General features: G+C 36.4%; 1 protein-coding gene across 1 annotated transcript in view; it reads right to left on the reverse strand.

Annotated features, from left to right (window-relative positions):
- Positions 1 to 691: 691 nt before the first annotated feature.
- LOC114374728 (serine/threonine-protein kinase TOR-like) overlaps positions 692 to 23,300 on the reverse strand; it is a 39,841-nt gene continuing 17,232 nt past the window's right edge. The window contains exons 25-57 of the mRNA XM_028332399.1: positions 22,735 to 22,858; positions 22,448 to 22,630; positions 21,072 to 21,224; positions 20,837 to 20,989; positions 19,905 to 19,976; positions 19,591 to 19,725; positions 19,401 to 19,462; positions 19,187 to 19,284; positions 13,746 to 13,855; positions 13,501 to 13,674; positions 13,353 to 13,418; positions 11,125 to 11,193; positions 10,914 to 11,024; positions 9,246 to 9,386; positions 9,025 to 9,153; positions 8,771 to 8,936; positions 8,473 to 8,687; positions 6,992 to 7,198; positions 6,045 to 6,158; positions 5,765 to 5,968; positions 5,534 to 5,614; positions 5,260 to 5,334; positions 5,115 to 5,181; positions 4,873 to 5,033; positions 4,577 to 4,750; positions 4,292 to 4,420; positions 4,120 to 4,203; positions 3,412 to 3,473; positions 3,258 to 3,330; positions 3,038 to 3,172; positions 2,026 to 2,199; positions 1,691 to 1,956; positions 692 to 1,145 (exon numbers count right to left, since the gene is read on the reverse strand). Coding sequence (XP_028188200.1) covers positions 1,127 to 1,145; positions 1,691 to 1,956; positions 2,026 to 2,199; positions 3,038 to 3,172; positions 3,258 to 3,330; positions 3,412 to 3,473; positions 4,120 to 4,203; positions 4,292 to 4,420; positions 4,577 to 4,750; positions 4,873 to 5,033; positions 5,115 to 5,181; positions 5,260 to 5,334; positions 5,534 to 5,614; positions 5,765 to 5,968; positions 6,045 to 6,158; positions 6,992 to 7,198; positions 8,473 to 8,687; positions 8,771 to 8,936; positions 9,025 to 9,153; positions 9,246 to 9,386; positions 10,914 to 11,024; positions 11,125 to 11,193; positions 13,353 to 13,418; positions 13,501 to 13,674; positions 13,746 to 13,855; positions 19,187 to 19,284; positions 19,401 to 19,462; positions 19,591 to 19,725; positions 19,905 to 19,976; positions 20,837 to 20,989; positions 21,072 to 21,224; positions 22,448 to 22,630; positions 22,735 to 22,858 — 4,186 coding nt within the window. The 3' untranslated portion in view covers positions 692 to 1,126. The remainder of the gene's footprint in view (positions 1,146 to 1,690; positions 1,957 to 2,025; positions 2,200 to 3,037; positions 3,173 to 3,257; positions 3,331 to 3,411; positions 3,474 to 4,119; positions 4,204 to 4,291; positions 4,421 to 4,576; positions 4,751 to 4,872; positions 5,034 to 5,114; positions 5,182 to 5,259; positions 5,335 to 5,533; positions 5,615 to 5,764; positions 5,969 to 6,044; positions 6,159 to 6,991; positions 7,199 to 8,472; positions 8,688 to 8,770; positions 8,937 to 9,024; positions 9,154 to 9,245; positions 9,387 to 10,913; positions 11,025 to 11,124; positions 11,194 to 13,352; positions 13,419 to 13,500; positions 13,675 to 13,745; positions 13,856 to 19,186; positions 19,285 to 19,400; positions 19,463 to 19,590; positions 19,726 to 19,904; positions 19,977 to 20,836; positions 20,990 to 21,071; positions 21,225 to 22,447; positions 22,631 to 22,734; positions 22,859 to 23,300) is intronic.

A 23,300-nucleotide genomic window follows, 5' to 3' on the forward strand; every position in this document is an offset into this window, starting at 1 on the left:
ATTCACTTTAACAACTTTAGAAAAATTTGTGGATGAAAAGTAGCATAAATTTATGTTAGAAGACGTCATGGAAAATAAACAATTAACAAAATACTGTAAAAATTGTTTCTCAAAGAAAAACAAACGAAAGTGAACTCTAGATTGTAATCACCTCAGCGGATGCATGCATCCTCTTAAAACGCACCTCAGCTGCAAAGTTAAAAGTACGAGCAGCCTATTACACATGTTAAGTCAGTAACATACTTTAACTTTCAAGTTATTTGTACTAAAATCTTTTAAACTAAAAGTTTAGTTTACATCACTATGTTCATTATTAATGTACACTTTGATTTAGAATATTTACAAGGGTTTAATATTTGATTCCTAAACTTTCTCAAATTTCTACTTTTAGTCCCAAAACTATTTTTTTTTACATTATTTCCCTATAATTTTCTCCCGTATGTTAACAAGCAACAAAATTAACTCTAATAACATAACAAGCACACTAACGGTCCATTAATTTGTCTCATCATCAAAGAGTCTAATGGAGCTATCACATGTAAAAAAAAACTATAAAATGTGTAAATTATGTGACTACTCTATTAGACTCTTTAATTACGTGGCAAGTTGAAAAGATATTAAACCCTATTTTCAATGGAAGCAAATTGAATTGCTTTTAGAGAGAAATTCTAACTTAAAATGCACAAATCGCTTTCATGACCAAACCGAGCACCAGTGTAATCATCATTTATGTGTAGTTTTTCTGCTTCGTATTTTAATCCACAATAACTATTGTCTCATCTGAGATATCAAATATCAGGTCAAAAAATGCCTTCTCACAACTATGATCTAGTTCCATTTCCATCTTGTAGGGATATTAATTGAACATATATTACAACACACACTCCCTAATGGAAAGGTGATATTTACAAAGACCCAGTTAAAATGTGGTCTGAACTACAAGGACCAAGTATGTGCTATGCTTCATTTTTTTCATTGCAGTGTCAGGAGACAAATTACTGTACATATACACAAATTAAAGATGCTAATAGGTGAAAGGGGGAAGAGGGGGGCAAAATGGACTTGGATCCATGGCAGGTTTTCACTATGTACAGACTATATACAAAATTTACTGCTCCTTTGAGATTTACCAGAAAGGGCACCACCTGAAAAAATAAGAGAAAACAGAAATCTAGAAATCATAATTTGCTGAAGACGTGAAAGGTTCCTTATCTGTCATGAACCAACTATTTTAAAAGCTAAACTTGTTGGACAAAGACACATCAATGGTTTTATACTTTTATATCACAAATCTAACACGTACCCTCACACAAGAGCCCTTTGGGGCTTGAATCGTGTGGATAATGCACAACCTACCTATGTTGTGCATATATTAAACTGTTTTATTTGAAGAATGGGGGCGGCAAGGATCAAACTCAAGACCAATGGGTCATAGAAGCTCTATTTCCATGTCATGAACCAATTATCCTAAAAACTTAAGCTGACAGATGAAGCCACACGAATGGTTTTATATTATATTTCTAATATTAACAAACCAATACATTAAAAAGTCATGAAAGTTCCTTTTGATATCATCAAAAAGAGATACAATAAAGGAGACAAAGATTGATAAGCCCATGTTTCACCAGTCGTGTGTGTGTGTGTAAAATTTGATATTTAATCCGAAAATTACTAAGTTAAGAGATCATACCCTACGTAATTTTGGCACAAATTTTCATATGAGGAGGCTTGGATTATTAACTTTTGAACTTGCAACTTAACAGATAAAGCATGATCAACTTCACGAGTGTCTCCAGAAATTAAGCTGCTATGGTCCACAGCATGCTGAAGGGAGTTGTTTGATACTGAAGAACAAGTTGAAAAATCCCGTCCTGTAAGCTTATTACTCATACGAGCCATGACAACCACAGCACGTTCATTCAGAACCTCATTAGCATCACCAAGTTGATTAACAGCCTATATCACAGATAGATAAAGTGAGCATCATTAATCAAAAAGCAACAAAATAATACAGTAAGAAGATACCTGTAGAAGTTCTCTTTCACGGGCACCACGCTGAGGGTGGGGAAGCTCTCTATTTGGGGCAGATTCCTCAGAATTTACAACAGGAGGTACATGATTGCTGGTAAGCATAGACATTTGTGGAACTTCATTGAAGTTAAAAAGACGCCAATTTATGAGAGGATCATGTACAAAGGCCTGAACACAGGAAGAAGAAATAATCAATGTATTTATTTAAAAAATTCCAAACTAGAAACATAAGATGATTTAGAGAAATAATCCTCCACATATGACCCAATTTAACATCTGTAATTAGAGAAGTGTTCAAGAGAAACATAATGAGGGCTACCTTACTTTTTTAGCCTTTAACAAATCTCTGTAATTGTTCATCGTGCCCTATTTCTTTCTTCACCTTTCATATATAGTCTTTACAATTATGATTATATAATATCTTTGCAAAGGTACAAAAGAAAAAATCTGTGAAAAATTAAAAAGAAAAACTTCCACAATTTTCTGTTTCTTAGATTGGGTTTGCCTGAGAAGGAAAGAAACATAAAAAGACCTTTTGTTAGAAATCAAGCATTTATTAAGGGCCAACACTTTGTTAAATCTAATGGTTTTCCTTATAATTTTCCATACACAAATAAATAATTTCAGTCAATTACCTACTACCTGGTACCCACATTAGCCGCAAATGATGTGACGGCTGAATTATAACCACCAAGTCCTCAATTAGATTTAATGAATTAAACAATTAAATAAAAAATCAAATAATAAAAAAAATAAGGCAATATTTTTTATGCATTTTATTTCTTGGCATTACATTGGATGATATGGCAATGCTGATCTGCACTGCCACATTAGTTAGGTTCAACAAATGGAACTGTAGCATTACTAGACCAAAAACTACTCTCAAGTTAATAATTTGTTTCAAACTTCAATGTAGAATCTGAAATTTACCAGGCTTTCATCATTTGGAATTTCTCAAACTTAATTAACTAGAAAGGTTGGAGGGATGTAAGCCAAGTATCTATACCTCCATCATGGCCATAACACTATCTTTATTTGTTCGCAAAACTTGCATAACATTTTCACAAGTTGAGCGGAAGTTTCCTTCAATACCACTAACTTCCATGGCTTTCACAAGCATTCTTGTCAAGCGAAAAGGAACCTGAATTGGAACTCAGCAGATAAGATACAATAAAATATTTATAATCCCTATTATTCAAACTTGGGAATGGTTAGTGATTGAGCACCTTCTCCGGGAACTTCTCACGGTTCATTGATGCTTCAAAACAGTCTCCAAAATCTATGTGTAAAATCTTCCCACTGCAGCACACATCACAAATATTAGAGGCTTGAAAAAATTAATTAATGTTAACATAGCCAACTTTCTTTATCACAGGTTACCTAAACCGGTGTAACATAAGATTGCTCGGATGGCGATCACCTAAACCAAGAAGGTAACCAACCTAGCAAAATACAAGCACTAGTTTAGCCCATACTATACAATAATTAAATAATTAAACAACAAGAACAGGGAAATATAATTGCAATTGGCAATACATTCAGGATACTATTGCCAGGATATCATAAGCAAAATGTAATAAAATGGACAAAAGTTGATACCACAAATTGGAATTTGCAATGATTGTGGAGGAATATATAGAGTATATAGAAAATTAATAGCAATTAGCAAATCATGTCAAAATTTTAGAACTTGTCAATTTCAATGGTAGGAAACTCATGCAAATCAGTAAGATCATATTAGCAATTGAGGACAAAAAATATGTTCATAATAGTGGTTATGCTAGATTAAAACTGAGAGAGAGAGAGAGAGAGGTCAACGAGTAATGGTCAAATTTTCACCAGCTTACAAAGTGCACGTCCTAGTGGGACAAGGCTTTTGTTGTATACAAAGGCACATGTTCCACCTTTCCCAGCCGATTGTAAAGTCAAAGGTTTAGCAAAGCTACTTGGAGGAACTTCTTATAAATGCTTTCAAAATAAAATAAAATCAGAACTTCTAAAAAGCATACGTTCTACAACCTTACAGTATATAAAAAAATGTGGCAGGCAGATACTAGATAACAGCACATGCATAGTAAGAACACACACCATGCTCATAACTGCCAAACTCCTTGTATAATTTGTCCTCCTCTCAAGCCATATCTCAGATGTTCGACTTTTCAACCAAAGTACCTATGAGTTGGTATGTTGTGAAACTCGGGGTAAGTATTATGTTATAGAAAACCATATACCAAGTAAAATTTAAACAAACATCACAAACCCTTGCTAGGTCATTTCCTTCTGTATTGTGCAACGCATGTTCAAACACCTCCACTTTAGCTATAAGAGGCAAATGATCATAATCAGGTGCAAAACTGAGCATGCATTTGTGTTCCTGATTCAATGTGATCTGTACAAGAAGGATAAAACAATTCAAGCAACTTAAATCATGGAAAATAATCATATTTATGAGTTAGATATTACTACATTTAAACCCAATCATTGGTAAGTGAAAGCAACAGGAACTATGGAGAGAAATGGATAAAAGAGGGGATTTCAAAATGACCTTTCTGGCATCTCTATACTCCCGAATAAGATGATGCAATGTGTCGCAATTTGGGACCCATTCAATTAAACCACTGTTTGGAGACAAAGGGATTACAGCATATCGCTGAATAGACAGATCTTTCTCTGCTGTTTTGGGAGAATTCTCAAGGAGAGTATTCACCAAACCAAAAAGCTAGCAAAAGTAACGATAGAGTGATTATTAATTTGTCAAGATGGACAAACCTAGAGAAACTTTACCAGGTGCCAAATATATACAAACTGCATGCTCCATGACAACCAGTAGAAAGGAAATACCTGCATGACTCGTTCATCCTGGCGTAAATCCTCATGTCCCTTCAATAAGAAGGCATAATCATCACCATCACTCCCATGAATGGTTAACTTCCTGGGTCGTTGCTTGGATGTTATGACAACAAGTTGGCGTGCAAATGATGCAATTGTAACCACTGGTGCATCTGAAATACGGATATGGAAGTATTAGTAGACTAAAGGATTAAATCTGATCCAGTATCAAGGAGGTCATAAAACTAATTTACCAGCACGGTATGACCCGGGAACAGCAAGCTCCAAATTGCGGCATTCTAGCAATTCTGGAGAAACAGACTACAAAGAATATGCATAAAATTTAATGCCCATAACAAAGACAAATCAAATGCAAGAATGAAAAAGCATTACACTTACCTCCAAGTCTAAAGTTGTAAGACTTTGAAGTTGCTTATCTATCTTTCTGAAAACATGATAATAAATATCCCAAGCCTGATAAAGAAATTATTAGAAAACTAGCTCAAGGAAGGGAAAATGGCAATTAATTGATTTATTTCTTTGAAATCCAGCATTTCTACATTATTTAAGAATGCAATATTTCTTGGAAATTCTATTTTTCAGAAACTAGTACAGCATAGGAACATCAGCCCCTTCATTTTTGCTACAATTTTACAAGTCCAAATTTTGATACCTGGGTCAGCTCAGCATCTTTCCCAGTTCTCTTATAATTCATACAGCACTCATAAGCTTCTAATAATTCCTGTCGATAAGCCTGAAATAACAAGGTACAGACAAATTAAAATAAAAAACTTAAAGTGATAACACCAAGGTAAAAAATTATGATAGATAATACAAGGTTTCCAAGATGGGCAATATACTATAATGCCTTAAATAAAAACCCAAAAGAAGGAGATTACAGCACCTCAATAAATATTCTCTCCTTTATGGTGACATTGTTTTTCATTGCTCCTTCTTCAAGCATTTCATGCAATGGCTCCAACACATTTAGCATCCCTTCAATATTATGCTCACCAAAATACAAACGGCTAGCTTCTTCCAGTGCTTCATGCCACATTTCATGCCAAAGAATAGCAACTCTGATCAGTTCCTTCGATACAAGTTGCGCCTGTAGAAAATGCCAGCTTATGGTTAAAATGACAGAAGTCTAACAAAAATAATCTTCAGATAGATTATCATCAAACCTGATCCACTAGTACACCACTATGCTGCCGAACTTTGTCAACAACTTCCTGAGCTGCAGCTTTGCGTAAGTTGCTTATTGATTTACAGGCCACAAGCAAAGGATACATGAGAGCCTACAGAAGAAATAAAACATAAACAGACCAAAATTAATAACAATTTGACATCCAAATCATTTACAGTAACATGACCAGCAATATATTACAATAAGAAGCATTTAGTAAGTCTGTCAAGTGCTACTCTCTGTGAAGAAACACAATTATTATATCAAGAAGTTGACAATAAAAGGAATTATGAAACTGACAAAATCATGTCATCGCACTACAAACTCCAGATTTGTCAACAACCAATTATAGTCAATTCTCATCTTGCATTCTTGCAAACTAAAAGGCTTATCAACACCTCATTTTTTTCTGTTTTTTAATATTTATTTTGAATCTCAAATTATTACCTGCAACCACCGCCAGCAAAAATTTCATATAAGAGTACTTCATTCACTAAGTATTGCAGAATTGAGTTGGGTAAAATTACATTCACCTTAGACAAAATTTAAACCAAGCGAAACCAGAAAATTATTCTCAAACAGGGAAAATTAAAAATCCTTGATTATTATTTGAGAGTATAAAAAAGATGAGTGTGTCAAGAGTTAAACATTAATTTAACTTGCCATCATATAAAATAATTGATAATATTTGCAGCAATAAAAGGAGCAAACCCGTAATTGAATTAAGTACCACCCTAACTCTCTCAAGTCTTGCTAAAAGAAAAAAATCCATATAAAAATAGCCAACCAAAAAGTGAAATTCATCCAAACATAAAAAAACAAAAACGTGTTGCTTCCACATTTTCACAATATCTTCAGTTTTCAGAAGTAAACATCTACAAAGTGATACTTGCACAAAAATCACAAATGGAAATAAGTCGAAGTTCAACAATATCAGACCCACACCTGTGGATGATTTTGCCCAATCCGAACCAAAAGTGACTGTATCAACTCTCTAACAGCATGGTTATTAGAGTGTATCCTGGCAATTATTTGAGGTAGAACTACTAGCCAAGTATTGATATTAACCAGGGAAAATCCTTTCTTTAGGGCCATTTGTACTTCTGCAGTAGCTCCATGGTTGAACCATAATGTCAAAAGTCGAAGAATATCCTGCAGCCAATGTGACATCAAGTTTCAGATTCAAAGGAAGAGGACTAGCATATTCCAATTGGATCACATGCAAGAAAGACATGACAAAAGTGCAGTAATAAAAAAGTTAAGTTGCAAAATATAATTTTCTAAGAATTGCACCATTGAACACAAATCCATTCTTTTATTTTATATTTCAAAAATGTTTCTCAGGAAAAGGAAGAACTAACAAATAAGAAATTAAAATTACTAATGTGTTTTCTTCCTATTTTTAATGTGCATTTGGATAAGCTTGAAAAAGTTCTTTGATGATATAAAATTTTTTTTGAGTTTTTTTTCCCACAAAAGCTACTCTTATTACTTTTGAGAAAAGCACCAAATACGCTTTTTCTTGTATGTTTGCTTTTCTTTCTTTTTTTTAATAAGAATCACCTAGTGGGACAACGCTTTGTTGTCATTAATTAGTTGGTTAGTTATTTTAGGCTAAGATATGTTCATTTGTCATGGGGACATGATGTTTAATTGTTATACTGATAGGGCTTAATAAAAATTCTGCCCACAGAAGTCAGGTCAGAACCAGTCATTGGGCATGAGCCTCGGCACACTGACAGATTTTAAACATAAATTACTTTCACTCTAGAATTTGCAGCTCCATTTAAGCATTATGCCAAGTAAGAATTGTCAACTTATAAATTACCCATGGAAGGTCTTTGTTAAAGTGTTATATTGTGTAGACAGCTGTATTGTGTAGACAGCTGGTGTAGGTGTAGACAGCTGTATTGTGTACTAGTTGTATCTTTGTAAGAGTAGTCTTGACAGGTTTAGAAAAGGCTGTTTTTAGTGTGGATTCTGAAAAGCCTAAGTAGGAGCAGGTTCCCTAGTCTGAACCTGTCTTTTCTCCTTTCTTATTGTACTATTTCTGTTTTATATAAATATATACAATGTGTGGCTGAGAAATGAAACTCAGCACTTCTCTAATGTAATGTGTATCCCAAACCCTTCAACAATGTAGTCCTTAACTTCAACAGTCTTCAAAGTTTTATGAGTAAACAATGAATTTAAAGAATAGTAATTACAGGTAAGTCTAGAAAGCAATGCTGAAAGTTAAAATTATAAAGCAAACATGAAAGCATGAGAGTTTTTCCAAACCCTTGATACAGTAATTAATAGTAGATCGTTTTGCCCTTGAGTCAGTACATACAATAATTACTGAACCTAAAATTTCTTCGTCATTGCCAATATTGTCCAAATTGATCAATACATGTATAGATGGTTTCATATTAATTGTAACTTACCTGTAAACTATCATCAACACCTTTGGAATTTGCTGCACATGCTATAGAATGAAAGTATCCAGTGACAGCTGCAGCAACAAATTGAGCTGCAACATCGGGGAAACCTCTTAAAGTGTAATGAGACATCACTGCTGTGTTGAATAATGCCCATTTATGCCAAGCTTTAGCCCATTTATTGGCATACTGAGTAGCTTTTGTGAATGCATTAAGTATATCTACAAACATTGAAACTAAATTAAAAAAAAAAGAAGACCAACATCATTTTATCTTCAAAGTCAAAATTATGACAACTAAGAACCTTTAATAGATTCATCGACTAGCCCAGGAGAAAGTGACCACTGCCAGGAACCAAGATTTAGATAAACACGAGCAAGGAGAGGAACACTAAGATTCAAACCATTTGTGAAGCTTGATGGTGTAACTGGTTGAATGTTGGGTGCACTTGAGAGTTCCATAGCCAAATTCTAGGTCAAGTAAAGCAGGCAGATGATCAGTGATAAATATTCAAGTTCAGATAAGCTCTCCCTATACAATTAAGAATACATATAATACCTGAAGCCTTATAAATGCTTCCCTGCGCTTTGAATCCTCTCCAAGTGACCACTGGTACTTCAAGTATGCCAGCATTACTTGAGGAGGGCCATGGTATCGAACATTTTCGGGAGACTTTTCAGGGTCGTACTGATAGAATGAACAATAACTTGAGTTGGGTACACAAGAATGAGGATTAACACAAGATAGCAAACATTTTAGACTAGGTATACAGCACAAACCTGTAGAAGTTTAACTAAAGTAGATTTTGCTTGGCTAAGGCGCCCACTTTTTCTGCAAAGAGAGGCGAATTTGAGCCAGGATTCAACATCTTCCACAGGAGGCAGCACAAGTGCTCTGACAGCTAAAAGTGCCTGCCAAACCTATGAAACACAATAAAGTTAGAGGAAGGAAAATCAAGCACAATTATGCAAAATGTTAATTACAAGGATAAATTGCAAGAGCTCATCATAAACTTTTGTTAAGAGATTTAAAACTGAATATTCGGTATTGAACATCCGAAGTTGTCAATCACAAAAATAGCAGCAGTACCACAATGGACCTTTGCATAGCCGCCCTCCATCACTCCAGAATTCCTATAATATCAAATTTCAGATTCACAGCAGTAATTATGGTTTATTCCAGTTGCAATGCTTCAAAAATTGAAAATGTCTTCTTTTTCTTTTTATGAAATATCTGTTTCAAAAAGCTTAATCCTCTCTTAAAGTCTGCTCATATCTGCTCTGCAATCTCTTCAACTCAAAAATGTTTATTTTACTCAAACTTAAAGCCACCTGCTTCCACTGATTGAGGGAGGCTTCGTCTCCCAACATTCATAGAACAGAGACCAATTATTAGGGCTAACAACCTCTTTTCTTTTTTGTTTTATAATGATAATAATATAAATAAATAAAAACATCAGAGTCATAGACATGTTGCAGCAAGTTCTCAGAAGGTTACATCAGTTTCAGCAAGCTTCTAGCAGCCCACGCCTGTTTTCATAGCTTCTTGCTCCATGTTTGGGCTCAGCACTACTTGTTTCTTAGTCTCTGTTTAATCCATCCTGGCCAAGCCCACCTCTGTTTTGTTATGTTTTTTATTATTAGTTTTGTTATGCTTTTTATTATTACCGACTTATTGTTCAAGCAATGACTTTGTAAATGATAAATTTCTTAATCTTTTAGTACTTTTTCAGTTTTGAGCATTTATTATGTGTGTGATAGAAATTATTTGCATTATATCTGCAATGCAATGATCACTCTGCAATCAACTATACCATTATTGTGTTTTCTTGGGTTGGCAGAGATTAACTAGTGTGAACACTAGATATTCACACCACTATCCTAAATGAATAGTCGGAAGTAATAGAACATTCATAGTACTGCATATTAAATAAAACCATAGCAAAGAAAGGGTCAGTTAACATGTATTGGTTGAATTGCACATAACCATTGTTTGTTCTTTGTAGTGCCATAGTTTTAATCAAAAGCTAACATAACCTCAGCCTCAAAGTACACTTATCAATAATTATCAAAAAAAGATAATGTGCCAAACATGTCTGGCTCTTAAGATGAACTGAAAACTAGCATTATTGTTTCAAAATAGTTTCATTTTTCTCACACCCCTTTCTGCACAATTACAACTGTGGACTTATGCAGGGTCATATCAATCAAGACCACTCTACACAGGTTGACATACAATTCAATGAAATAGACACTGTTAGGGCTTTTAGTACGTACAAGGATTATGGCCCTGGCACAAACAATTCCCATTGTTTTTGAAGAATAAATGAATCACAATGTATGCATCCAGTCAATAGAATCTAATAAAATTCCTCTGAAATTTAATTCATAAAATAATCATAATGTTTAAGCATACATATACATTTTAAGAAGGGAAAATCTGTCTACCTCAACATTACTTTTGGCTCCTTCTATACGCTGAGTCCACATATTGCGAATAAGAGCCCGTCGCTCGTCTGCTACTCGGTTTCCAATAGGAAGCGTACGGTAATCAATCACCTGGTAGAAGAAAAGATCTTCCCAATTTTATATTCATGACAATAACATTGAGTAAAGGCAGCAGCTGAAAATAATACTTCTGAATATATTAGAGCTTAACCTCTTCTAGTTCTGATAGTTGCTGAACACGAACCATATTACTATAAGCACGTTCATAACTCTCCAAAACCTAGAAGTGAAAAAAATTATATAACAAACTTCTTTAAAAGCAAATGAAATAAAAGTAACAATTACGTATGTGTTTGTGTTGCGGTTCACACACATTCCAGAGCACATTTTTTCAAATTCATTGGTCTAGTCTACTTGAATGGATGTTTGGGACTTCTAAACATGAAATCAAACATACTCTAAATCATAAAAACTAAAAATGGAGGGTCTGTTTGATTTCCTTCTAACTTTCGGTTTTAAAAACCTTTTTAAAGTAATTCTATGCTACTCAATAATCAATTTCTCATCCAAAATCTATTAAGTTTGAAAATTGCTTCCAAATAAGTGTTTTAAGACCCAAAACACAAACATTTGGGATTTTTTTCTCATGCTCCTGTTTTGTGGTCCTAGCTCAAGTGAGTGGGTCATCTAGAGTGGTGTTGCATGTGGTGAGGGATGAGTTTGGTGGGAATGTTTTTTTTTTTAAATAGAAATCCTACACACTTGAGGGCGAGCCCTGGTGCAGCGGTAAAGTTGTGCCTTGGTGACTTGTTGGTCATGGGTTCGAATCCGGAAACAGCCTCTTTGCATATGCAAGGGTAAAGCTGCGTACAACATCCCTCCCTCATACCTTCGCATAGCGAAGAGCCTCTGGGCAATGAGGTACGAAGTTTTTTTAGAAATCCTACACACTTGGAAACTACAAGAACAAGACAACATGCAATAAAATGTTTTTAGAGGAAGTCATGTAGAAAAGGCTATATCGATCAATTTTCATTGAAATCAGTGGTATTGATAGGAATGAGACATTATTCAATTAATGATCATAAACAGTAAAAGATTTCACCATAAAAGGCAAATCATTGTATAAGGTGGTAAAAAAAATCATTGTATAAGGTTGTACAAAAAAATCATTGTATAAGGTTTATATACCTTTGAGTCAAGGGGTCACCTATTCCCAAGAGCATAAGTTGTTAATAGAAGGCTTGGGAATGGGCTTTACTTTTTATCAATATTTCTAAATCAATATCAAATGCAAGGCTGGTCTTAAAATCCGACAATCAAATGCGTTCTCAAGGTGTGATTACATTAACATAAACTCATATAGTAAACTCAAAATATCAATTCTAAAAAACAAAGGTTAAATAGTTGAAGGACCATTTCGAACCTTTTAAATAAGATAAGGTATCAAAGTGATTTTTTTAAAAGATAAAGGACCATTTTGAATCTTCTAAATAAGATTAAGGACCAAAGTGAACTTTTTAAAGATAATTGACCATTTTGAAAAATAAAAATAAGATAAAGGACCAAAAGGATCATTATATCTGAGCACTTCCCCTCAAGCTAGAGGCTATAGATCATATGCATCTAGCTTGGAACAAATGTAGGATGTCCTCGATCCTCTAAGTGACTTGGTAAAAATATCTAGTAGTGACTTCTCAATAAATTATCTTCTCTCGAATAAAGTGACAGCCAATTTCAATTTTGTTCATGGAAGACCTATATTATTCAAATTGAGGGCAAGACAAATGCATCTGGGACAATCATCAGGACTAGTGCATCTGGGACATAAACGGGGCCAGTATATCTGGGACAAAGACGCATGAGAGCGCATCAAAAGTCAGATGCCGATGTTGTGTCCAGTGCCATGTAGATTGGCGGAAGATGAGTCAGGCGATGGTGTCACCGGAGCGGCGGAAGTGGTGGTTCACAGCAGAAAATGTCACCAGAAAGCAAAATCAGATGAAAAATGATAGCTAGAAAAGGTACGTCGAGTATAAAGGTCTACTAGAATGTGAAAATAGGTAGCCAGAAGAAGGGAGACAAACAGAGGGCGAGCAAAGAGGCCCACCGGGGACAGTAGGTCCCCATTGGAGCATGATTTTTCATTATCCCTCAACCTGACTCTGATACCAACTTGAATATCTGAATAGTATATTCTAAATGCCTAAAGAGAATGTCCCCTTGGCTGTTTATTTATAGTAATCAATGTTTAATTATAGTAATAATCTAATCCTTAATCGTAGGGATAATAATCAAGCTAAATCAATTACATAAAAATAGTAACTAGGAAATTAAATCAATAATGCAAATAAGGAAACAATCATATCAAAATGATATCTTAACACATCAGAATCATATCTAAACAACCACTAAGTAAAGTTAATAAACCAAACTCACCAAAGCAGCAAGCTCTGTTGCCAGACATTTTCTAGCTCTTTCTACATACTCACGTGCTTCATCATACTGCCAACAGATTGGAATCAGAATAAGTAAAATTGAATAAAATTTAAAGCAAGTAAAGTTGATATTTCAAGCAAACAAATACCTTTCCTCTACGAACCAATAGAACAGCCCTGAAGAAAGTACCACTACTACTTCCATCACTACTGGCAGCGGTATTTCCCAAACCTCGAAGTTTTGTTTCATCACCATCATCCAATCGAGACACATATTCAGCCATTTGGTCCCATTCTCCCATGTTCCAAGCAGCACTTGCAGCCTAAAAAACATTAACACTTAGCACGGCCAGGGAAAAATATCCTTGACAAGTGACATGAGCATAAAACCAACCATTGGTGCCATTTCAAGACGAGCAGCTGGCTCTGCAGGGGTCCAAAATTCTTTACATAGGATATTCAACTCATCCCATTGAGCCAATGCAGCAAGGCATCTCATTTTACCTGAAAAGCAAGCTCCAGGCTCAAACATTTCCAAAGATGAAAAAAAAATCCTAAAAATGTATTAAAGGAAAAACGTAATTGTTATAATTATGTGTATCTATTGAGAGATTTTCAGTTGTTTAGCTTTCTTTTTTTTCCTGCTTAGCTTGTTGTAGAAGACAGCAGTATGGCTTGTCTTGTCAAGCTGTCCCTTTCTTCCTTGATGTATATATATGTTATTTTGAATGAAATAAAGCAAGTGAGAGAATTGTTCTTCCTCACTCTAGTCACAGCTTCAACTTGGCATCAGAGCTAAGTTCGTCCGCCGCCGTCGTCCGCCACCGTCCGCCGCCGCGCCGCCGTCGTCCGCCGCCGTCGTCGCCATTTTTTCCGGCGACAAGCAGGGTTTGGTGCGCCTCGAAAAGCGCAACCCAACCCCACAAGTCGCGTGACCATCAGGTCACTCACGCGCCGTCACGCGCCCTCGCCGTTCGTTGCCCTCACCGGCGCGTGACCGCCACGCGCCGTCTTCCCGGCGCCGGAATCCGGCCAGACCAGTGCCAAACGCCTCGTCGGCGCGTCCTGAGGCCATTCCAGCCCACAGTTTTTGGTTTCGACACTCGGAACGTATCGACCTTGCTCATCTCTCCGTTTTCTCTTAGGGTTTTGTGTTCTTGAGTAGAAATGGCTTCGTCTGGTCCAGTTCTCTCCTTCTCCGGAACTCCAACCATCACAACAGCTAAACTCAACTGGAAAAATTATCTATCTTGGTCCGCTTCAGTGGAGCTGTGGTTTCTCGGCCAAGGTCACCATGACCACTTGGAGAAAGCTGCTGAGGAGGTTCCAATCGATAAAAGACCTGAATGGGAGAAGCTGGATTATCAGCTTTGTGCAGTTTTATGGCAATCAGTTGAGCCAGACGTTTTGGAGATCCTTAGATCATTCAAAACATGTTCTTTTTGGAAGAAGGCTCGAGAAATCTTTGCCAATGATATTCAGAGTCTGTTTGATGCAACCATGAAGGTTACAGCTCTCAAGCAAACCAACCACGATATGATTGCACACATAGGTAAAGCTCGGGCTGCAGTGGAAGAGTTGAAGAGGTTCCTTGTGGCTGACTCGCTGGAGGAAGTGAACAGAAAGCTGGATAAGTACTATATGGTTCTTATCTTGAGGAGTCTACATTCAGACTTTGATCATGTGCGTGATCAAGTCCTAGCTGGAGACCAAGTTCCATCGATGGACTCTCTCATCACTAGGCTGCTTCGTGTGCCTCATGCACTGAAAGAAGAAAATCCAGCTGAGGTAATGGAAACATCAGCCATGGTTGCATCTCGGGGGAGAGGGGGAGGTCGGAACAGTAGAGGAGGTCGCAGTGGAAGAGGTGGACGTCCTCAATGCACATATTGCAAGAGGATGGGCCACACTCAAGAGAATTGTTACTCCCTGCATGGCTTCCCTGACAAAGTAGCTCAGGTAACTCAGACAGAAAAATCAGAGTCTAAGTTCTCTGATAAAGAGTATCAGGAGTATCTGAAGCTGAAATCCGAGAAATCCAGCAGCCATGTTCCATCTTCCTCTGTACCATGTTATTCAACAGCATGTATTTCTCAATCTGTTGACGGTCCCAGTCCTTGGATACTTGATTCAGGTGCCTCTGATCATATTTCTGGTAACAGGTCCTCCTTTACATCCATTTCTTTTCCAAAAATTCCTCATCTTGTTACTGTTGCTAATGGCTCCAAAGTTGCAGCTCAAGGGAGTGGTCAAGTATCTTTATCTTCCTCACTGAAGCTGGATTCTGTTTTGTTTATTCCACAGTGTCCCTATAATTTAATTTCATTGAGTCAGTTAACTCGTTCATTAAATTGTTCAGTAACCTTTACCGCTAAGTCTTTTGTTATCCAGGAACATGGCACGGGTCGACTGATTGGAGAAGGACGTGAATCACGAGGACTTTACTACTTGAAGTCCAACTTTTCTGTCTCCTGTTCAGCAACTTCAAATCCCAAGCTTTTGCATGATCGTCTAGGACACCCAAGTCTACCAAAACTAAAATTAATGGTCCCTAGTTTGAAGAATCTTCGAGTCTTAGAATGTGAATCTTGTCAATTAGGAAAACATGTTAGGTCATCTTTTCCACAAACTGTTCAAAGATGTAATTCAGCTTTCTCCACCATTCATTCTGATATTTGGGGACCAAGCCGTGTTACATCTTTTGGTTTTCGATATTTTGTAACTTTCATTGATGAATTTTCTAGATGTACTTGGGTCTATTTAATGAAAGACAGATCTGAACTTTTGCCTATCTTCATGTCCTTCCTCAATGAAATTGAAAACCAATTTGGAAAAACAATTAAGATTTTCAGAAGTGATAATGCCAAAGAGTATTTCTCTCATGATTTCTCTTCTTTTTTATCTTCAAAAGGCATTCTACATCAATCTACATGTCCCCATACACCACAACAAAATGGTATAGCAGAAAGGAAAAATCGTCATCTCCTTGACACCGCACGATCACTCATGTTAAGTTCTCATGTTCCTACACACCATTGGGGGGATGCGGTGCTTACTGCTTGTTTCTTAATTAACAGAATGCCTTCCTCCTTCCTTGATAATCAAATTCCTCACTCAATCATTTTTCCTCATGACCATTTATTCCATGTTCCACCTAAAGTGTTTGGCTGTACTTGTTTTGTCCATGATCTCTCCCCTGGTTTAGATAAACTTTCTGCCCGAGCAATCAAGTGTGTATTTTTAGGTTATTCACGTCTTCAAAAGGGTTACAAATGCTACTCTCCATCTACCAGGAGATACTATATGTCTGCAGATGTAACCTTCTTTGAAGACACACCCTTCTTTCCATCATCTACGAACCATTCTTCTTCCATCCAGGATGTTCTTCCGATTCCCTCTCCATGTCCTCTAGGTACCTCACACCAAGATGTCAGTGAAGTTCCATCCTCTCCAGCACATCCACCTGAAGTTGCTCCTCCACCACTTCTTACATATCAACGCAGGATACAGCCAGTTGGTTCTATAGTATCTGAAGATCCTCCTGATTCTCATCCCTCCTCAATCAATCCTCAGGCCATGGATCCTGCTACTTCTCATCCGTCTGATTCAGACTGGCCCATTGCCATCCGCAAAGGTACTAGATCCTCTCGTAATCCTCATCCTATCTATAACTTTCTAAGCTATCATCGTTTGTCTCCTTCATATTCTTCCTTTGTTTTCTCTCTATCTTCACATTCTGTTCCTTCTAATATTCATGAGGCACTGAGTCATCCTGGATGGCGACAGGCTATGATTGATGAAATGCAGGCTCTTGAACATAGTGGTACTTGGGAACTTGTTCCCCTTCCTCCTGGCAAGAAGGTTGTGGGTTGCAGATGGGTTTATACAGTTAAAGTTGGGCCTAATGGTGAGATTGATCGACTTAAGGCTCGCTTAGTGGCTAAAGGTTATACTCAGGTATATGGCCTTGATTATTGTGACACTTTCTCTCCAGTCGCTAAGATCACTACTGTCCGTTTGTTTCTTGCTATGGCTGCCATGCGTCATTGGCCCCTCCATCAACTTGATATTAAAAATGCATTCCTTCATGGTGACCTTGAGGAAGAGATCTATATGGAGCAACCTCCTGGGTTTGTTGCTCAGGGGGAGTATGGTCTTGTGTGTAAGCTGCGTCGATCTCTCTATGGGTTGAAGCAATCCCCTCGGGCTTGGTTTGGTAAATTCAGTCATATTGTTCAACTCTTTGGGTTGAAACGAAGTGAAGCTGATCATTCTGTTTTTTATTGTTATTCATCCCCTGGGAAATGTGTTTATTTGATAGTATATGTTGATGATATAGTGATTACAGGGAATGATGCTACTAAGATTGTTCAGCTAAAGGAGCACTTATTCAGTCATTTCCAAACCAAAGACCTAGGGTATTTGAAGTACTTCCTTGGTATTGAGGTAGCTCAATCAGGAGATGGTGTTGTGATCTCACAGAGAAAGTATGCTCTTGACATTTTGGAGGAGACAGGCATGCAGAATTGTAGACCTGTTGATAGTCCTATGGATCCGAATCTGAAGCTCATGGTAGATCAAAGTGAAATCTATCATGATCCCGAAAGATATAGGAGACTTGTGGGAAAACTAATTTATCTCACCATTACAAGACCTGATATTTCCTTTGCTGTTGGAGTGGTGAGTCAATTTATGCAAAATCCTCGTGCTGATCATTGGAATGCTGTTACACGTATTCTTAGATACATAAAGAGAGCTCCTGAACAAGGATTGCTTTATGAAGACAAAGGTAACACACACATATCTGGATATTGTGATGCGGACTGGGCTGGATGTCCCATGGATAGGAGATCCACATCAGGATACTGTGTCTCCATTGGGGGAAATGTTATCTCTTGGAAAAGTAAGAAGCAAGCTGTTGTTGCTCGATCTAGTGCAGAAGCTGAGTACAGATCTATGGCTATGGTTACATGTGAACTTATGTGGGTCAAACAAATTCTTGAAGAGTTGAAATTCTGCAAAGTGATGCAAATGAAGTTATATTGTGATAATCAGGCTGCTCTTCACATTGCTTCAAACCCAGTCTTCCATGAGAGGACCAAGCACATAGAGATTGACTGTCACTTTATTCGGGAGAAGCTATTGTCCAAAGAGATTGCCACTGAGTTCATTAACTCTAATGATCAGCCAGCTGATATTTTGACTAAGTCCTTAAGGGGGCCTAGGATTCAGTTTATATGTTCCAAGCTTGGTGCATATGATTTATATGCTCCAGCTTGAGGGGGAGTGTTATAATTATGTGTATCTATTGAGAGATTTTCAGTTGTTTAGCTTTCTTTTTTTTCCTGCTTAGCTTGTTGTAGAAGACAGCAGTATGGCTTGTCTTGTCAAGCTGTCCCTTTCTTCCTTGATGTATATATATGTTATTTTGAATGAAATAAAGCAAGTGAGAGAATTGTTCTTCCTCACTCTAGTCACAGCTTCAACTGTAATATATGAAAGCTAATCCATATTTGAAGACTTCTCCAACACAAGCACTAATCCATATTTATAGGCTAAACCTATTAAAGGAAAAACATAATATACAAAAGCTAAAATCCATCATAATAATTACAGATATAATCTTATTATATACAGGAAATATTCTATCCCAAATTAGTGCCTATTTACAATAGATAACTCAGAGATTATCCAAAATTTCTGTATCCCCCACACCTATAGTTTATCAGGTATCCCCCGTACCCTACCATGCCAGAAGAGGTGTTGTCTGTTGAGGAACATTCAAAAAACTCAAACCAAGGAAGTTATAACGAAGGTGAAGTCATCAGCACAGACCTAAAGTGGCATCCAAGACAAGATGTGGACTTGTTGCTTGAGAAGCCTTTGCTGTATAAGCCTTGAGGGCATCATCCCATCTCTGCAGTTTCTCATACCTAAAGGACATCTACCATAAGTCTCTAATCTTCTCAAAAGCTTGCACAGATATAAACTAGAATTGTATAAGAAAAAGAAGGGATGATGAACTTAGAAATTAAATATCAAACACTACCATGACTCCTTAAGTTGAAAATCTAGATGCTGTTGGGCATAGGTTAGTATTCCAAGTGCAGCCTACAAAAAGCAAATGTTTTATTGAAATGAATAGATATCAGATAAAAAAAAAGTTAAAACTATGAGAGCAGCAGTGAAATGGTAAATCTTGATAAAAAAAGAAAATAATTATTTCTATTCAACTCAACCTCATGTTGGTGTAATTGGCTGTTTATATGAATAAGAACTTCAACTACAGCAACTGGGTTAGCATCCATCTTCTTGGAACGTGCTCCTTCAAATTCCATTTCTTTATAGTGCAAGGCTTTTGCAAATGCACGACACTGTGTGCCATTGAAAAGCAACAAGACATGAAAGGTATAAGACAAAGTCGGCGAAATAATCCAATAACAGTAAAGAAGTTGTTTAAAAGAGCAGCATGCATTGAACAAGGACATGTATACATCATGAACATATACACACACACATGCACCCCAAAAGACAAAAAAGAAAAGAGAAAGACCTTCTCAGCAAGAGCACCAAGAAGGCGTATGTCAATAGGAAGAGGTTTCTCATCATGCTCCATGAACTCAGCCTGCAGTTTCAGTTAACAAAAACAAGTGTAAATTCAAAAAAGAAGCAAAATGCCATAATTTCATCCGTCTCCATGCATCTTTAAAATAATAAAAAAATAAAAAAAATGAACTAAGTCTAACCCTTCACCTTTGTTTTTAAGGAACCCAACTTGATAGAAAATATTTTCCAGATAAATGCAAGTTTGGTATAAAAATCAATAGAAAAATCCCTCCAGAACAAAAGTCATTTAAAAAGAAAAACAACCAAACCCTTTCCCAATAGGTGGGATCAGCTATATGGATCCAGCAATGCCTTTTTAATGGTTTCACCAAGAGCTTTTTATGGTCTCCCCTTATTTCTAAGAATAAATTACACTTACACCCCTGAGGTTTCGTGAGATTGCACAAACTCTAGTTGCTTTTTTAATGTTTACAAAACCTCCCTTGTAGAGGGGACACAGTGTAATGTTTTTCAAACAATTAAAGGGGTCAGTGTAATGTATAAAGGGTGTCAATGTAATGTTTTTCAAACAATTAAGGGCAATTAACATAGGGGTAGAAAAAATAGGGGGGTTTGCACAATCTCACAAAACCTTAAGAGGAGTCAGGGGGGAAATCAGTAATGTGGGAGTATATGATTCAAATTGTGAAGTCAAAAGCAGCAAATAGTTGCACTCATAGAATAAGATCGCCATCAAAACTATTATAAATTCCTTGTTGTCCTAATGTGTTAGTTACACATCTTCAAGTAAACTCTCATCTTTGGCATTTTGTAACCAGATATATCCAATAATCAATAATCTTTAGGAAGTAAATATAAAACAGATGTCAAAATTCACATTCACAGATTCAATATATTCACCAAGATGAAAAGATATACCAAGTTAAGAAGTGTTGCCAAAATTTCTGGGGGGATATTTGGAGAAGAAAATGCCATCTCTAGATTCTGAACTAGCTGTTTCTGGCTAGTTTCGTTTAGCTGCGCCCAACAACTGACAAATCCAGCTGCAAACAACTCTCGCCCAACAAAAGGCTGTAAAATTCAGAGACAATAAGTGAAAGTCAGATAGGAAAACACTAATGCCACAATGAATAATATCCATAGTCAATGGAACCTGCAACTGTGCAAGCCTAGCACAGGTTCGTAAGGCTGGGGAAGGAGACTCCTTTAGAAGTTGAATGCTAAAATGCCTCATCCATTCTGCCCAATCTTCCTTAGTACTTCGCTGAGAAGCCTCCCCAGCTGTCCGTAATCGACCATCATTAACCTGTATGGAAGTTTTCAAGCCACCAATAGAAAAAATGAAAACTACAGAGCTGAGACCCCTTTGAACCGTATATTTGTAAATCTGTAAATCTCATTTCCAGATTCCATTTCCCAATACTACAAACATGCAAATCTAAGGTAAAACTCTAATGTGCAATCGTTCATGAGGAAAATAGAGCTTAATAGAATCAGGACAAATGATTTGTTGCAGCATTACAAACTAAACAAAGCTCTATCCTAATGAGTTGTATATTTCCTATCATAAGACTAGCATTCATATTAATTATATTTACTAGAAATGTGTGTGATTACCACATATGGAATTATCTTTATATATCTTAGAATGTGAATTTGGACCTAACTCAACTCCAAAAGTTAGTTCATAAGGTGAGGGTTGCCTCCTACTTATATATTCTATGTGGCCTTATCTCTAGCCAATGTGGAACTTGTTTTTCTCAACACACCCCCTCATGCTCAAGCACTATTGGGCTTGGTGCATGGATGACATGATGGATGGCCCGTTTAATGGATCTAGGATATGCTCTAATACCATCTTAGAATATGGGTTTGGGCTTAACTCAACACCAAAAGTTAGCTCATAGAGTGAGGGTTGTCTTCCACTTATATATTCTATTGTGACCTTATCTCTAGCCAATGCAAGACTTAGAGTTTTTCTCAACAATATACATAGACATTGAAGAAATGAAAGTTTCATTTAACTATTCAGGGTGCATTGGATAAGGTTTGAAAATTATGGTTTGATGATATAGCTTTGTTTTTTTACAGAAGCTACTAGTTTTAGCTTTTGGAAAAAACACTATAAGTCTTGGTGAATATTTCCTTATAAAAAAATCTCGATTAATTATCTCAATTTTTAGAAGCATCTTTTAATTAAAAAATATCTTTTTTTACAACAAATAAAATCTCAATCTAGTAGAAGAGAGATTATTGTGTGGCCCTGCATTCTGTTCTTCAATTCTTTTTTATTTGAATATGTAAAATGTAAATTATCAAGCCTAATGTTCATCAGACCAATTGTTATCCTAACATGCAGTCAACAGGGATTAACATGTCAATATTCAAACTTTCTTTGGTCAGTTTAAACTTTGGCTCAAAAGTCACTGGAGGCATGCTCAGTAGTCAGCAGCCAGTAGGTAGATTTCCCAGGGGTTAAAGGCCAAAATAAAAGAACAAAAAACTTTACAACTCATCACAAGAGGGTACCTGATGGTCTCTAAGTTTGTGAGCATCAGATCCATCTTCATAAGGATCAATCTCCACATCATCTAAAGGATCACTAATGACCTCAACAGGAAGCCGTCTGTTCAGTCTTTGTGAAGCTGTGATCCCAAGAATAAGTGGCTCCCGTCGCTGTAAACGCCCTTCAATTTCCTCAAATTCCTTGTGCTGCAGTAGAATGCTACTTTTAGAAACTTGTAAGACAAAATATTTAATATCACACACACACCATGGGATATCAACAAGAAAATAAAGATAGAAAAATTCAAGACCCGCAAGCGATATTTTTGTAGAAGTTTGTGAATTGATGGAATAAAAATTGTGAAATCCTCGCCAAGCGCATGAGCCAAACAACAAAGTGCATCAACAGCATCCTTTCGGAGCTCATCATTTTTCCTGTAAGACATAAGTACAATTGATATTTGAAAGGGATCACCAGATCAGGTAAAAAAATGTAAACGATGATAGCATAAATTAAAGGAGAAAATTGAGCAACTCAAATTATTCATGGAATTCTAAAATACTCCCTCCAGTCCTTTTAATATAAGACACCTTTTAGAAGAAATTGATGGTCTTTTTTTAAGGCATTTTGCAATTCCTATGAAGCATTTAAAAAAAATTCCCTAGTTATCCTTATTAAATACTCTTAAGTATTTGTGTTTTTTATCAATAGTGGTGCATAATACTATTTGTCTTAGACTTCAATGTTTTCACATCACCCATAACAAGTTAATGATTACTAATAAGGGTAAAATTGGTACATTAGTAACATTTTTTAAAAATATCAATAAAATCAACTGAATTAACTATTTTTATTGGTCCGCATGATAATGACCAA

The sequence above is a fragment of the Glycine soja genome, chromosome 11 (genome assembly GCF_004193775.1).
Source record: "Glycine soja cultivar W05 chromosome 11, ASM419377v2, whole genome shotgun sequence".
Lineage (NCBI taxonomy): Eukaryota > Viridiplantae > Streptophyta > Magnoliopsida > Fabales > Fabaceae > Glycine > Glycine soja.